The following is an 18,097-nucleotide window of genomic DNA, read 5'->3' as shown; positions in this document are numbered from 1 at the left end:
AATAGTACAGGAAACTTAAATTGTCCTTGTGTCTTCCTGCCCACCTATATGTTGAAGATTAAACAGGACATTATTATTGTAGTGAAAGAAGCACGTCAGCCGTAGGTAATGTCACTTTTGTGGCTGCAGTGCCTACAAAATAAAATATTTTTAAATTTAGCCCACGGTTTAGGGTTAAGACTCAGGGCTCGCACCTTCCTTAGCTTACACACATACTCTACTGCAAAACAAAGCAAACGACAATATTCTGGAAGGAATACAGAATTGCGCTATCTCAGAAATCAGCCGCCGACGCACAATATTGTTTAATCAATTTTTTTTTTTGCTCTCTGGTTAATTTTCTCAGGAGTTCATACCTTTATTTTAATTAGTGTTTTTCCCTTTCTTGTGTTGTGTGAGCGTTCTCCCTGTACGCTGTTCTATCAGAAATTGTGGGGCCCAGTACAAGTAAAACAGACAGCCCCCCTTCGTATGACCCCCATCTCCCCAGGCCTGGTTGGCACAGAGCCGTGGTGATTGGCACAAACGCATGCCACATGGCTCCCTTGTCAGTGGACCGTGTTTCTCTCCCCTACCTGTTATTGAAGCTTTCACAACCTGCTGTTGGATCTGGGAATGTTGGGGCCTGTTTGGAAAATTTATATGAACATGAAATATGGGAATCCGAGCAATAAATGAACACCGCACATAACACAGATCACGCAGTATATAATACATATATCCAACCTTCAATAGAGGGACACACATTACCCTTAATTTTGAGAATGAAAAACCATCCCTAAAACAACCTCAGCAGCTCCACATCACAATGAACACACACGCCCCTCATTTGCTCCAAAATTCCACCACAAGCACTCAGACCTCATCACGTGCAGCCCCTCAAACTTCTACACATCCCACTTAAACTTACAGTGGGCTATTTAATTAGCTGCGGAGTGCCTCTGGAACGGTCATGATGGAACCCCGCGGCGATTTAACATCAAAGATTTCTCTACTCCCCCCATAGGGGTGCAAGAAGAAATCCGTGATGTTCAGGTACCTTAGTAGCGGAGAACTCCCCCCCACAGTGATGAATAATATATCATTTGAATATTAGTTCAACTAGTTGAAGTGGTCTTTGAATAGCTTTTTGCTCTCAGAATACTTTACTCACTGCATCATACGTGTGTTGTAGTTTTTGCTGAAGTAGTAGTTTGCTGATGTTATCTTGATCTATGAATAGAGCTGAATCAATAGCAATCATTTCATTCTGCTGTTTGTTGTGTTTGGGGCGGCTCCACACTCCATCGCCAGAACAGGCAGGATTCTGTGACCAGAAGCAGAATGAAATTAATATTTAATGGAGCAGGTCTGACTCCAGTCTATGTGGATTACACATGTTCAATTTATCTGACTATTCTGAAAGCACAGGGAGATCGGTGAATGGAGCGAGGCCAGATCTTACACTGTTTGTTCTCCATCAATATCCACATTTTCTCAGCCAAAAATTACTGAATCAGCATCTTTCTTGTTTCATTAAAGCATTTTATTCACACAGTTCATCATCATCATCATCTATTTATTTATAAATGAAAATAAAAAGGTAACATTAATTGAAGCAAATTCAATTTTGCTTGTATTCCACTCTATATAGATATACAATATTTTATAAAGTCACTTTTTGGAAGGTGCTGTTTTTTTTTTTATAATGACTTTAGGTCTAATGAACAGGGACCACTCATCTAAATATTACCAGCACTTTATTTATGAAAGCCTAGATAAATGGAACATTAACAAAAATGCATTAGGATTAACTAACATTTACAAGAAAAATGCAAATGCAAAAGTGCAAATTCACATTTGCATTTCACTAATAACAACTGTTTTAATGACATAAACAGTAAGTAAAATAAAGGGGTCTTAAAAAGTGAGAAAGATGTGTTAAATGATACAACCATATAATCACAACAATGCCATATCATCATCATCATCTATTTATTTATATAGCGCCACTAATTCCGCAGCGCTGTACAAAGAACTCACTCACATCAGTCCCTGCCCCATTGGAGCTTACAATCTAAATCCTGTAACTTACACACAGACACACACACAGACCGAGAGAAACTAAGGTCAATTTAATAGCAGCCAATTAACCTACCAGTATGGTTTTGGAGTGTGGGAGGAAACCGGAGCACCCGGAGGAAACCCGTGCAAAAACGGGGAGAACATACAAACTCCACACAGATAAGGCCATGGTCGGGAATCGAACTCATGACCCCAGTGCTGTGAGGCAGAAGTGCTAACCACTAAGCCACCGTGCTTCCCACATTTTTGCATTTCTACACATGTGCTGATCTGGCGCATACCCAGAGTGACTTCACGCAAAATACGGCACGCAAATGGACTTACGATTGGACATAAATCAGTGGCATTGACTTCTCTTTTTTTAATTTGTGAATTTAATATTAATAAAATGTGTTATGTTTTGCACACTGTTTTCTTGATTTTGTCTTAAAATTTACAAAGCTTTCCGCATTCTTAGGCCCCTATTTATCAAATGCGTTCATAAGGATTATTTTTTTATTGGCACATATCGCAGGATTAAAAAAAACAATCGAATTATCAAGAAAATCTTGCGCGGGCTAATGGTTGCGCATATGCAGTGGAAACTGAAAACCCAAACTTGAGCTTTCGGTTCCACACGTCAAAAAATAAAATGAAAAAAATGAATGCAAAAATATTTAAAACAACATTTAAAAACTTTTCAATGTTGTAAAAATGCTTTATTCAAAGGATAAAGCATTGTGTTCAATAAGTTTCTACTGTTATTACCATCCCGATAGCAGTGCGTTAAACTGTCAAATCTCCAGTTTTATCTCGCACCTCTCATGGCTGTGCAAAAAATTAAAAACATGAGAAAACTATTTGAAATGTAGTAATGTAAAAAAAAAAAAAAAAGGTGATTTTCTTTTACAAAAAGCATGTAAAAAAAATCCTAAAAATAATAAACACACTAATCACTAATTAATATATTTATGTATGTTATATCATAGGCAAACTGATAGGGGGTTTCCTAGTGCCTGGAAACCCCCCTCGAAGCCTGGGGCACTGTATAATTGAGGTGGCTGGACCCTGCTCCCGCTTCACACGGCTCTGCTTGAAAAGAGAGAGCTGCGTGCACCTAACAGTAGTGCACGCAGCATTGCCCATGTATATTATGGGGATAGGGAGAGTTGGAGAACAGCCAAGCACTGTCTAAAATTATAGCCACGCCCCCATGCATGCTGGTCACGCCCACTCGCGGCGTGGTGTGAAAACCACCCTCAGCAAATCCTGCGTTTGCCCCTGTATGTATGTACTAATATGTATGTACTAATGTGTTTTGTCATGGTATAGTAAAAAAATATAGTCAAAAAAAGTACTGTATGTAGATATTATAAAACAGAAATGTTGTGTAATGCAATACAAATGTATGCCAATGCATTTTTTTGTATTATACATGACCACGTTAAACCCTCCCCTTCACTTCCCAAAAAATTTGCAAGCACCAATGATTAATGCGCGCAGGCTAGCTTACCTGTTTTAGAATTGAATTGCATGTTATTTTTACGCGGCGGTAGCTACAAACGGTCACGCCAGTGGGTCAAAACCCGTGCGGGTCAATTGAATTCCCCCCGTTAAGTTAGTGAATATGTGTTGAGTTTATAATGTACTATTGCTAGAAAATATTACAGTTGGAGAATAATTACAAGTCAGCATTTAAGGTAGAGGTAGCTCTTAGCTAGGGTGAGAAAGGGTTAAGGTTTTGCATTGTATTCTTGTACATTTATTATATTTCACGTAAAGGGATACTCTCAAAATACGGTTTATATAAGAGATATTCTATTTCTTTATATATAAAAAGTCTAATCAGACATGAAAATCCTTTCAAAGCACGCAGTTTGTTCCTAATTGTAAAGCGCTACGGAATTTGTTGGTGCTATAAAAATAAATGATGAGGATTCAAAGAACGCCTCCCTGACCTTTAGAATCTTGAAGTTTACTAATATATATGCTCTTAATGAGGGTATTGATGAGTGTATCATACAGTATTGTTATACTGAGGCTGTCCTCTTGCAGCCTTTATGGGGAAAAGAGCAATTTATCACCTGTCATCCATCCGTCAAGCTGGGTCACAGCGTTTGCACAGAGAGGGCAGTTTTACCTGGCACAATCCACAATGCAAAGTCCAATTTTCCTGAAACATGACAGGTAAACATATCCGTAATTTTTGGAGATCTGTTTAGCTCAATAAAAGAGAGCATTTAATATAATCTGTTTTATGAAATATGTGCTGTCTGCTGCTCCGGCTCACTCAGTCCTGTACATTACGTCTAGATCTTAAATAATTGCGGCAATCAAAATCCATTTTGGAACCATTGTTATGTGAGGAGCGCAGCCAGTCAGCCACATTTTAATAAATCAAACATTTACATGGTGGCAGCCTCGTCAGTAACACAATGATTACTGACATAATTAGAGTCTCAATGCTTATATCATGAGGATTTTAGCAGACCTTTAACCTATGACCTGTATTGAGGACTCGTTGTGGAACAAAATGTCAATAAGATAATCAGTATATAATTAGCTTATTTTGTGTCTGCAGTTTTTAGATAATTTGTAACCTGGAGTCATATATAGATAAATAAGGACATTTCCTGTGACAAGCAGATTGCTTATGAATTAATTCACAGATCTGACGCTAAAAGCAAAGTACCTTCCAGCAGTCCCAAATCATGGACCGCCAAAGGGGTGGAGCTTGCACAGAAATGGGTGTGGCTTCACCCAAAAGTGGCCTATTGGACAGATTAGTACTAGGTTCTGGGGTTCTGGTGGGTTGTATATAAATGTCCTGATTGTGAGAAAGTATTAATGACTTATTATTATTATTATTATTATTATTATTATTATTATTACTACTATTATTATTAATCTTTTTGAAAGTAATAAGAGCAGAGCTGAGACCTTATAAACATGCGCGGCCTTTTCCTATAAACAGGCGGTCTATCAGCGTCAGCGCTAGAGATGAATAAATGGATTCTAAAATGGGGTCAAATTTCAGAGATTTGCTGGTGACGAAATTTTATTTGCAAACAGATTCAGATTTGGCAAAAATTCAGCAAATAAATAACACCCACTAAAAAATCAGACAACCGAGTTCCTGTTTACAAAGCAGCGGAGACCAGTAATACTATCGCCCATGTCAGAAAGATTCTTTATTCTAGTGGTCGGTGAATATTTCACAGACACTAGAATCAATTTTTATATTGAGCTTCTATGCTTAGTAATAAATATGAAGTTAGGTATTCTGTGTTGACAAACTTATGGCCATATGTTGTACTGGAGATTTAGAGGAAGTAAAATTAAACCCTACTTATAATCAGGTGATGATAATTTTTTCCAACTCTACACAGGAGTCAGAACTGTAAGCTCTACAGGCCAAATAAATGAAGGAGAAGCTTTAATTACTCCACCCTAGCATAACATTACACTTTAGTGCTTTCTTCCTTCAACCAATAGAACTTCAAGAATCCAAGGGGTATATTCAATTGTTAGCAATATTCCCCCCCCCCTTCACTGTGTTAAAAAAAAATATCTCACAATTCAATTGAAAAACAGCCCCCGTGCGTTAAAAATTGTGTTTGCAAGATTTTAGGGGAGTGAAGAGGAGTTGGAGTTTTAACGCGGTCATGTATAACACAAAAAAAGGTTTTGCATACATTTCCATACATTAGGTTGCGTTACACATTGATAATATCTACATTACAGTACTATCTTTAGCATATTTTTTATTGAACTATTTTTTACCATACAATCATCTATACCATGTCAAAACACATTACTACATTCATATTTGTACCAAAAACATTTATAAATATAATTAATTAGTGATTTTATTTTTTTATTTTATTTTATGTTTTTTTTATTTCAATATTTTTTTACAAGAAACTCAGCTTACACAAGTTAGGCATTAGTGATAAGAATAAGTTTAACTTTTTTTCAATATTTTTACATGATTTCAAATACTTTTCAGAGTTTTTTATTTTTAACACACCCCAAGGAGGTGCGTGATAAAACAACATATTTTCCTGTTTAACGCACCGCGTTAAAAAACAATTGAATAGCTTCTAACGCGGCTGCCTCTCGCACACCCTATACTTTCAATAGACCTCCTACTGGAGCGCGAGAGGACCGTTTCATGAAAAAAACGTAGCGTTAAAAATGGAATTGAATTGCGGGTAAAGTTAGCCCGCTCGAAAATGAAACCGCGTCAAAATGACTTAACACGGTCAAAAAAACCAACTCACTGACAAATGAATACCCCCCCCAGGACTCCTAAATTCGCAGCTGTCGTCTGATTATTGCTCAATCCTCCTCCTAGAGAGATTCTAACCTTCAGCTCTGCCAACATCTTTAGCAATGACTTCTATCAAGAGATTGGTGAACAGCCATCCAATCAGAGCTTGTCACAGGGATGGATTTCTAAGATTAAAAATTCTTCTCCCCCCTCCAGCTGAAGAATTAGCCATTGATTAGACGCGGACGTGTTAAATATCTTAATCAAAACAGGGAGCTTTTACTTCTGGGCGGAGTTCTTCTATAAATTAGGACCCACTATGCCCCAATACAACATGATTTTTCGCTCTCTCTCTGTAAATTATTAGAATTTGGTACCTGAATTGTAACATGAATTTGTTTTACTTTTCTGCAACCTGCAGCACAAGATGAAAAGCAGATAATACAAGAATTAATTCACTTTAGCTGGAGGATACCCGCTGTCAGAGAACATTGTATAAAAAAAGAGCTGTAGGAGTCCATCCCTAACCAAACCTAAATCCTATGCTGACGGCCAGCCCGGATTTGTTTTCTTCTTTCTCCAAAAAATGCCGCTAATTATTTCTGCCTTTTTATTCCTTTGTGTCGATTCCAATAACTTTGGGGCACCGCAGGAGGAAGCGTCTACGGGAGACTCTGCGCTGGGCCAGCGGATAGGACAAACAATATGGAAGGCCTGTTAGACAAAACCCATTCGGAGACCTTAACAATTCACACAATCATCCTCCAGGCTCTTAACACAGAGAATTATGCTGTATTTCATACTGTTTCCTGTCAAACTCAATACACTATTGATCCGCCCGACACATGTTTCTGGAGATAAACTAATGACATTTGGCTCTGCTAGTTTAAATCATATTAGTTGTGCGTTGTGGCGTAAGTAGAATTTTTTCAGACTTTTTTTTTTGTGGGAACTTCAATAAAGACCTTTGAGAGCGTGAGTGCAAGTTTCCAGTGATGTCACTATACAATATGGCTCTCTATGTCTATATGAAGGGCATTCGCTGTGTGCATACTGTTTGGAAGCCTTGAATTGAAGTACATAGAGTTATTCAAGAGGATTTCTAAGAGTCTAACAAACAGGAAGTCTTAGGGGAGTTGTCCTGAGTCACATCCATAGGTCGGGCGATAGGTTTGAATGGTCTAATTGAAGTAAGCGTTGGAGAGCACAGCTTGATAAATAAACACTTATGGTTAAGGTGTGTGAGACTGCCGTTCAGTGGGTGTTTGGTGGCTTTCAGTTTATTTAATATATGGGTGTGCATTTAATTAATATAATTTTAAGGCATGTTTTTAACTAGATGATTGAACAGAGACCCTTGTATATGAAGTTGCATAGTGAGTTTTTAAGGTTAAACAACATTGAATCTTGGTAATGACTGTAATCATCATTATCATCATCTATTTATATAGCGCCACTGATTCTGCAGCGCTGTACAGAGAACTCACTCACATCAGTCCCTGCCCCATTGGAGCTTACAGTCTAAATTCCCTAACATACACACAGAGAGAGAGATACACAGAGAAGGGTCAATTTGGTAGCTGCCAATTAACCTACTAGTATGTTTTTGGAGTGTGGGAGGAAACCAGAGCACCCGGAGGAAACCCACGCAAACACAGGGAGAACATACAAACTCCACCCAGATAAGGCCATGGTTGGGAATTGAACTCATGACCCCAGTGCTGTAAGGCAGAAGTGCTAACCACTGAGCCACTGTGCTGCCCATTATAATATGTAATAATCTCTGTCTAAAATATTGCACCCACGGCCTATGTTATGTTTGGTATTACTATTATTTATTTATAAGGTGCAACATTACTATACAATGGGGAAGTAGAGAATATATATCAAAGATTACATAACAAAGAGTGGGCAAAAAGGACATACTGGAAACATGACAGTATAATACAGAATACAAGAAGGCTGAGTGCTTTGGAAGCGAGGGTGAGGAGCTTGAATTGTACTTCATAGAGGATAGGGAGCCAGTGAAGGGAATGGCAATGATGGGAGGCAGAGAAAGAGTTGCGAGAGAGGACAATCAGTCTAGCCTTGGCATTGAGGGTGGATTGAGGGAGGGGAGAAAGGTGAAAGATTGGCAAAACAGGAGGGAGTTGTAGTAGTCAAGATGAGAGGGATAATGAGAGAGTAGCTGTAAGTTTTGGTAGCGTCATTGGTGAGGTCAATGTGGTGAAGGTGGAATTGACATGTTTGGGAGGGGAACTGGATGAGGGGAGTGAAGGAGAGGAAGGATGGCACCACGGCAAAGTACGTGGGGAACAGAGGAGACCACAGAGTTATCAGTGGTGAGGGAGACATGGGGAGGTAGGGAGGCTGTAGAGGGAGAAGGGCGACGAATTCTGTTTTCGACATGTTGAATTTGAGAAAACATTGGGCCATCCATGAGGAGATGGCAGAGAGACAGCTGGGCACACAGGGTAGGGGAGAGGTCATGGGAGGAGAGGTAGATTTGGGTGTTGTCAGCATAAAGGTGGTTCTGGAGACCAAGAACCTGATCAGTTACAAAACAACGGAGGAGGTGTCCAATGAGAAAAAATGACGGATCCTTGTAGGACTCCAACATGGAACAGAGAAAGGAGGGGAGGAGGAGCCAGATGTAGAACCAGTAAAGGAGTGGTTGGGAAGGTAGTAAGTGAACCAAGAGTGGATGGTGTAACAAGGGCCTATATAGTGATGGGTCTGTAGGAGGAGAGGGTGGTTCAGTATACACCAGCAATCACAATGGTGTCTGCTTTCAGTACAAGCCAAACGACAGTGGTCTGCTTTATGTAACACACTCGTCTTTGTACTCCTGTCGTCTCTGTTTTATCTCTTTCTAGAGCATATCGAGCTGATAATAGCTCGTCTTAGCCGTGCCCAATCCACGCTTATTATATAGATGGTCATTTAGGTCCCCACTGTGCCATGTGAGATCGTATGCTTATGCATTGTATATTTGTAACTGGTTGGCGCTGTATCCAGTACTAGATGGTTTTGTAATAGCGTATGGCTCTTTTAAAATACAATTTTTCCTAAATTAGTAAACATTTTTTTAAAGTTTCAGTCTTTTACATTGAGTCTAATAAGCGCATGGTCTCAGTAGTTAAACATTTTCAGGGTTATACTTTGTATTAATGTTGCTTTTAGAACGTAAAACACTCTTTACCAAATTGCTGAAACATTCCTCAGTAATTGATTTTGCATACAGTGTTCTGTGAATATGAAGGACGGCATAAATATCTGGAGTTTTTCCTCAGAAAGGCTTATAAATAGTGCAAGCGATGTTAACATAACTTTCTGCAAAAAATAGTAGTATGTAAATACCATTCTTATATACACAGACTTAGACGTGATGTCAGTTCTTCCTAGTACATAGTTATTCTGGGGCTGATTCATTTAATAAACTCAAATTGCATTTAAAAAAATAAAAGACACGCACTTTGAGCGCTCATATGACCGTATTCAACTACAAGTGGATGCTGCTGAATATGGGTATAAGTATGCCTGGCCCGTACACCTGCCCGTAGCTGCTGCAAATGATACGACTATAAACACATAGCTTAGAGATGCCCAAATCTGATTGGTTGCTATAGGCAACTTCTCCACTTTTCAAACCCACTGGAAACTCTCAGCTTGATAAATTTACCCCTAATATTTTAAATTTGTTCTTTATTTGCATGCAAACACATTAAACCTATTGTAATATGTAATCATGTATGTTGTAATAAGCTCGAACATGTTCAACTTGCTCAAAATTAGATCAATTTCAAAGTCTCTCTTTATAGCAAAGTATCAAACTTTAGAGCTATTTTGAAAAAAAAACAGTTTTAAAACCCTTTGGAAATAATCTCCTGAATAACTCCTGGGCCTGATTCATGATTCACACGGAATGATGATCATTGTCCCAGTGACTCGTTTCAGGGCAGCCCCCCCTTCAGCAGGTAATGTGGAACCCGTGATACATTATGCAAATGATCGTATTTATACCAGTATCAATCCCTGACATTGGAAACAATGTAATCCAGTTACTGCCAAAATGTATGTAAGATTAATAATGCACAAACATTTACAGAAATTAGATTAATATTATAAAATCATAATAAAAACATATGGTCTCAAATGTATATAATAATGAAATCTTATTACTACTGAAATTTATGCAAAATGAGCTATTATAATTATGGTCTCTAATGTATGTAATTTGCAATCCCTTTATTACTAAATTATGTAAAGCAAATTAGGTATTAATAATGCAGAAAACAACTATTTTAATACACCCACACAATTACACAAACACTTACTCACACACACACACTCACACACACGTTTTTATTGCTTCGTGAGGACCCATGTCCAGAACATGGCGTGTAGGGATCCCTCTTTCCTAATGCCCTGTCAACAGAATAATCATAGGGGTAGGTGTAGGAGCAGTTTGTCACCAGAGTTACCACATGAGATTTACACTTTGACTTTGCATAAAGTACTGACAGGACTGCAAGATGGGGAACGTGTCATGTATTTTGACTGTCTGAGGACATCCACATTCCCGCATACATAAATTAATAAATAATAACAGTGGTGGGGAAAGTTTTGTGTATCCTGGTCGTCTGAGGACATCCGCATGCCGCTTACACCGACACTTAGCCCTGGAGCCTACAGCCCTGTTCAACCCCTGCGCATCATTTCAACAAGTTCGATCCCTCTTTAAAGCTGTTATACGGTGCTTATGTAGAATTTCACCGACCAGTTCCGATCTTTCAGTACGGATGGTTCAGCCATGAGGCACACAACACAGTCTCGCTTTCTGGGCACCCGACCTCTTTGCAACATGAAAGGAAGTAGAGTGGTCCATTATGGCTCAGGAAAATTCAGAAAAGGAAAATTGCTTCTTCCTATCAAAACTGTTGGCTACACCTAATTGTGGAAGCCATGGCTGGGCACTGGTCCCGTGATGCCAGGTCCATACACCTCCTCTCTTCTGACGTGGAAGTGTCGACTACATGCTTGGCCACTTGTCCCTCTGTCACAGGGGATTGCTCATCATCCGACATGTCGCTCTGAAGCTGGACCGGTTCTGAAATGAAACAAATATGTAAAAAACAGAGATAAAAGTCAAAAGTATACATCAGACATCAGATTTTCCACTTACCGTGCGGATCAAAGTGCATCTCGTCCAAATTCTTGCCCTTGATTTTGACCAGTCTGCCACTCTCGAGAGCAATTAACAGTTTGCTGACCTTGTCGAGTAGGAGGGTATTATTATTATTATTATTATTATTATTTATTTATAGGGCGCCACTAGGTATCCGTAGCGCCGTACAGGGACAGACAGAAATACAGTACAGGGTGAGACATCACGGAACAGTTAACAAAAAGCACAGTAACTCAGAAGCTCAAAGTACAGCTAGATGACAGGCGAGAGCCCCAGCGGGGTAGCTAGAGGGGTAGAAGGGCCTCACAGAAGAGACAAGGAGCTGGAGAGCAGAGTTAAGGTGGTGGAGAACAGGAGGAGAGGAGGCCCTGCTCGGAGGAGCGTACAATCTAAGGGGAGGGTAGGACGGACAGAGACGCAAGGGTAGGAGGAGGAGAGGGGGAGAGTGGAGGCAAAGACGGAGGGGAGGGGGGGAGAGGAGAGCGACGAGGAGGAAGGTAGGTGGGAGACAGGAAGGAGGGCAGTTAAGTGGGGGACTGGAAGGCTATAAGGAAGAGGTGGGTTTTTAAGGCCCTTCTGGGAGACGGTAACACTGCCGGTGCACCCTGATGTCGTGCCCAGGGAAGTCTGCCAACTGATCCAGTTCTGTGTTGTTTAGGTTGAGGACCTTCGAGAGAGAGTAGCAATGTGCTTTCGAAGCTTCGTGGAAGACAGCGTTTGGTGATGCTTGGCCCCACACTCTCAGGCAAACAGTGGTATGCAATCAGAGCCTCTGAAGTGTGACAAGGAGGCTGGTCTGGCGTACATTTTGGCTATCCACTCCACACTTGTCACGCTTTTCTGCGAGAAGTCCCATTGCAGCTTGCATGGCTGGTGACGGCAGGATGGGGACTTTTCTCCCTCATTTTCCTCGGATTTCAATGTGAGTGAAGAGCTGAGGCAGGCTCCACTTAAGAGTTTTCAAGGCAGCCAATGAGATCAACTCATTCCATCTTGCCTCATATATCTTCCTGAAATCTTGTGTGTTTTCAACTGCAGCAATGCAGCCCTCTATCATGGCTCGGCACTCCACAATGCTCGTTATCTTTTGCAGTCTGTGTCCGACCTTGAGTGCCAGCAGGGCGTCTTAAATGTACCTGTCCACCAGCTTCACAGCGTCTACTACATGCAGAAAGTTTGATGGGGCAGTAAAGACCTCCATCCTCTCCAAAGGGGTAGCTCTTCTGGCCTGTAGCAGTAGCCTGTGCATTTCTATAAGCTTCTGACGGATGTACTCGTGCCTGCCAACATCTGATCCGACCCAGTTGAAGAGATGCTGCCCTATTTGCATGATGCATCGGTCATTGTTGACTGTGAGTAAGACTTCATCCTGTGTCATGTCACTCTAGAGCTTCCAAAAGCCATCACTGATGTCAGGTGGAACACGCTGAGCAAAGGCACACAGTGACTGGACTCTGTTCTTGCCAGGTGTGAGCTTGTTGCCCCTTCGGTTTAGCTTACATCTCTTCATGAGCCACCACAGGTATTTCCTTGCAAACAAACCCTGGCAGGCTACACAGTGCATGAAGCTTTCAGCATCCAGCTCTTTGTTTGGACGTTCGCACGGGACCAGAACGCCATGGCCTGCCCTCATTGCCTCAGTGTTATGTGTAAAGTTGCCCCTATTGCGAAGCTGTGCCATGTGCATGCACCTTTCTTTCGAGTGCTTGGGGAATTTAAGGGCCCAGGCTACTTCAGTCTCATTGCAGTGAACTTACTCCATGTGCCGGGCAATTTTTAAGATGGGCTTTTCACAGTACAGGCAGTACCGCTTTTTGCTATATGCCCTGCAGCCATCACTGATTCTAGTAAGTGTTTGGACAGACACTGTGTCGTCTCTCCGACCCTTGTGTTAAAAACACAGCGGCCAGAAGGTTGAGAATGGTCGTACATAGAACTCATCTCTGAGTAACTGCACTCTGCTGCACTGGTGGGCAATGAGGCATCACCGCTGGTATCTGAACCGCTCTCCTCTGAAGTGTCAGGGGCATACTCCTCTCCACTGCTCTCTGGGCTATAGTCGGAGCTACCGGTGGGCTCTGTCGTGCTTCACTGTCCCCACTTTACCTTCAGCAACAGATGGATGAGACTGTGTATTTACCCACTTGGTGTATAAAGCACCGGCAGGCTGCAGTCACACCCTCTTCCTGCTCCTGCTATACATTCGGAAGGAATATTGAGCTCTGGTGGTGGGATGCTCACACACTCTCCCCTCCACATTGGACACACACACACTTTTGTTCCGACAAATGTGACTCGCGGGGACATACCAGATTTTTATGCTGAGTATATCAGCAAGGTCCCTGCATTGATTAGCCTTGAGAAGCTTTGTGGGGACCTCAATTTTTGTCTCCACTAAGACTCAGGTCCCCACAGAGCTGCTGTGTAAAGAGGTCAATGTCCCCACAAGCATATGAATGCAAGTACACACACACATATGTAGCATGACGTGAAATGGGAACTAGCATCATTGTAAAATCATTATTCTAAATATACACAAACATGAAAAGTATCATAAAAACCATGTGGGATAAAAGTATTTGTGTCATTTGGATAATTTATCCCCACCTCTATCAGCCTGTGCAGTCATCTCTATGCATAAAGTATTATAAATAGAAACTGCATCATGGAATTCGGAGAAGTGACAATACATATAGTGGGAGGGGTGTAGTACCAGTTATCAGTGCTGTAATCATTGACACTGTTTACTCCTACATAATTATTCCGATAATGAACAAAGCGACATAGAAAAATAACTACTTACCAGTAAAAAGACAAAGAGGAAATCCGATGAGAGGACATTGCGACACTTCCAAATGGCGTCAGTTGCGTGTGCAACTTTGGTTTTTGTTTTGTTTTTAAAGCATCAACGCACTGTCTATGGTAATATCAATTTTATTCCTAACCCTAACCTAAAGGTAATACTTATCTGGGTCCTAGCGTTGCCGCTTTAAAGGCCGAAATTTCAAGTCGCGCACGCAACTAACGTCATTTGGAAGTGTCGCAATGTCCTCTCATCGGATTTCCTCTGTGTCTCTTTACTGGTAAGTAGTTATTTTTCTATGCCGCTCTGTTCATTATCGGAATAATTATGTAGGAGTAAAACAGTGTCGGTGTTTACAGCACTGATAACTCAATTAAGACCGAATTGGAGGTGATTTGAGTTTTATGAATCCCTGTTGTACATTTATACGTTCTTTCAGTTGTATGGCTCACATACTAGATGTTACCGGGCGCATGTTTGACCAATACACCAGTTGCCATTTTTAATACCTCAAGCGCTGCCCAGTTGTGGAGGGGCCAGTTCAGCCTTGAAGTTGAAATATCCAAAATTAGTGAGGTAAGCATTGGAGTCATTTTGAGGATCTTCCAGTACTTTCTAGTTAAATATTCGCTTGTTTTAATTGTTACAATAATCTGATATAAAGTTTTATCCAAGGTTGGTATAAGACTGGTTATCGATGCTCTTATCTAAAAACATTCTCTTCCGATCTACAGTATCCTCTATATCAGGGGTCGGGAACCTTTTTGACTAAGAGAGCCATGAAAGCAAAATATTTGGAAATTTATTTCAGTGAGAGCCATATAATATATTTTAAAAGTGAATTCAACTAAATGTCAGTATAAAACGCCTCTGAATTTATTCTTTTAAATAATGTTGTTATAATACTCACCATTAATGCGACTTCTGGTGCTGCATGGATTTGCTGATGTCTTTGTAGTCTGGTTGGTACTTGGTGAGGTTAAGCTTCATGCAAGCGTTGAGACTTTCATCCGTTAAACGTGATCGCAGATTGGACTTGATGTTTTTAAGATGTGAGAATGACTGCTCACATGCATACGTAGATCCAAACATGGTCAACACAGCAATACTCACACGCTGCAGTGTGTGGTATGTGACAGGAAGCGCGTTCCAAGTTTTGAGAATCAGCTGGTCTTCGGGTTGAAGTTTTTTCATTTCTGTCCACATGTGCTTGCTCGCCAACTCCGCTTTCTGTCGTGTGATTCTTTCCAAATCTTCATTCAGTGACTTGAACTTATTCACCCACATGTCTGAGGCCTTCAGGTCAGCCACTTCTGCTTCAAAATCTCTGACGGAGACACCAGCAATGTAACTCAGGTCGGCTGTGTTCAGTGAACACTCGGTTGGATGGGTGATGAACTTAAAAAGACGAGCGTGCTCACGAAATTCTGTAAAGCGTGCTTTGAAGGACTGTAGGAGACTGGATGTGAAGCCAGCTAGCTGGTGGAGATCAAAGTTTTGAATGGGCTCACTTGCTGTGCATGCATCTTTAAACTGGCTCAGTTTTTCAAAATGTAGTAAACGACCTGTTTCAAGATCCATAATGAAGAGCTCTAGCTTGTTTTCAAAAGCAAACACAGCTTGTTGAAGGGATAACACTGTATTTCCAATGCCTTGCATTTTCACGTTGAGCTGGTTCAGATGTTCAGTCATATCTACAAGATAGTAAAACTTGAGGAGCCACTCAGTTTCGGCTAGCTCAGGATGCTCGATGCCTTTCATTTCAAGAAAAGTCTGGATTTCATTCAGGCAAGCCGCAAAACGGCTAAGCACCTTCCCTCTTGACAACCAACGCACATTGCTGTGCAAAAGCAGACCAGGATAGTTATTTCCAACTTCATCCAGCAGTGTTTTAAACTGGCGATCATTTAAGGCTCGGGCAGCAATAAAGTTGATCACACGAATGACCAGCGACATCACTTCGCCAAACTGCCCGTCACACATCTGAGCACAAAGTGCCTCCTGGTGTAGAATGCAATGGAAACTTAGGATGGGTCTATTTTCATGTTCACGAAGAAGCGCCACAAATCCTTTGTTTTTCCCCACCATACACGGAGCACCATCAGTACACACTGAGAGAAGTTTATCCATAGGTAGATTTTTTTCTTGAGCAAACTCCATGAAAGACTTGAATAAATCCTCACCTCTTGTGGACCCTTTTATTGCCAGAACAGCAAGACTTTCTTCGCGCAGTGTGTCATCAACAGCATATCTTGCAATCACGCTGAACTGCGACAAATGGCTCACGTCTGTTGACTCATCCAAAGCCAGGGAAAAGAACGGCGCTGCATTTATGTCCTTCACTTGCGTTTCCTCCACTTTGTTTGCCATCATGATGGTACGATCATGAACAGTTCTTGCCGACAGAGGCATGTCTTGTATCCGTTTGATTATCTTGTCTTTGTTCGGAAGTTCATTGGCTACATCCAGCATGAACGTTTTAGCATACTCGCCATCTGTGAATGGTTTTCCGTTCCTCACTATTGCTAAAGATCCAGCAAAGCTAGCGGAATTATAGTCACCTTGCCGGGTCCATACGCGGAGTTGCTGCTGGCTAGCTTGCACCCTGCTCAGTAGCTCTTGGGCCGCTTTCTTTCTGCTGTCTCCCGCAGGGTATTTTGATGCAAAGGTAGCATGGCGCGTGTCGAAGTGCCGCTTTACATTCGACCGTTTCATCGATGCAATTTTGTCATTGCAAATTAGACACACCGCAGAACCTGCTCTCTCCACAAAGGCGAATTCTTCGGTCCATTCGTCCCGAAATATACGATACTCATCATCTTATTTTCTTTTCGCCATCTTCTTTGTCGAAGGGTTAGCTTTGAGCTAATGACCAGGGTTGCCAACTATAAAATACAGAATAAGCAACCAATTCGTAAAAAACAAGCCCAAAACAAGCCAAACACAATCCTAAAAAGCCCAAAAACAAGCCCAATATATATTATATATATATATATATATATATATATACACATATACACACACACACACATATATATATATATATATATATATATATATATATATATACTTAGGATTTATTGATTATTATTATTTTTTTTTAAATATGCTTTACAATGACCCTCCTCCTTAGTGTCCATTATCCCCTCTGCTCTATTTCACACCCCCGTTCACACTCCATTCATACTTCATTCACACCCCCATTCATACTCTACTCTAGTTCACACCTTTTATACTTTACCTACACTCGATCTTCTCCCCTGCAGAGTACTCCTCCCCGGCTGTCCAGCAGATGAGGAAAAAAAAAAAGCCCAAAAAACCGCGACCCGCGGCAGACAAAAAAAAGCCGCGACAATTGGCAACACTGCTAATGACCGAGCAGACTGATTCAAAAGGGGGCGTTTACCTGTTTACCCAGCAACGGCCAACGTAGGCCAGTATCATCCAATTAAAATAATGGAAAATTGCTCCTACAGCAAACTGCAGCCCTGAACAGGACATGAGCAGTGAAAAATCGATCTGCGAGCCAGATGCAATCATCAAAAGAGCCACACCTGGCTCGCGAGCCATTGGTTCCCGACCCCTGCTCTATATGTTTCTTCTTATCCAGTAGGGAGAAGTCATCATCCTCATCACTGAACAGTTGTATTAAAAATGTTGCTTTGATCCTTCGTTTAAACGGTTACTTTTTATCCTAAGTAGTTGACTTTTATATATGCTACAAAACAACAGTTTTTATGTCCACTTTTGGAATCCAGGTAAAAAAAGTAAAAAGTTGTTAATAGTAAAT

At 41.0% G+C, this 18,097-nt stretch overlaps 1 protein-coding gene across 1 annotated transcript; it reads right to left on the bottom strand.

Annotated features, from left to right (window-relative positions):
- Positions 1 to 15,219: 15,219 nt before the first annotated feature.
- On the bottom strand, positions 15,220 to 17,022 carry LOC142160667 (protein FAM200C-like). Its single transcript, XM_075215527.1, has one exon. It carries the CDS (start codon positions 17,020 to 17,022, stop codon positions 15,220 to 15,222), a length of 1,803 nt encoding a protein of 600 aa, XP_075071628.1.
- Positions 17,023 to 18,097: the final 1,075 nt, after the last annotated feature.

Source organism: Mixophyes fleayi, chromosome 6 (assembly GCF_038048845.1).
Source record: "Mixophyes fleayi isolate aMixFle1 chromosome 6, aMixFle1.hap1, whole genome shotgun sequence".
In the NCBI taxonomy this organism is placed as follows: Eukaryota; Metazoa; Chordata; class Amphibia; order Anura; family Limnodynastidae; genus Mixophyes; species Mixophyes fleayi.
The sequence above is the reverse complement of the archived record's forward strand: the minus strand, read 5'-3'. Positions and strand labels throughout refer to the sequence as shown.

Coding starts and splice junctions, on each gene's coding strand:
- LOC142160667 (XM_075215527.1), bottom strand. CDS start 17,022: ATGAAACGGTCGAATGTAAAGCGGCACTTCGACACGCGCCATGCTACC.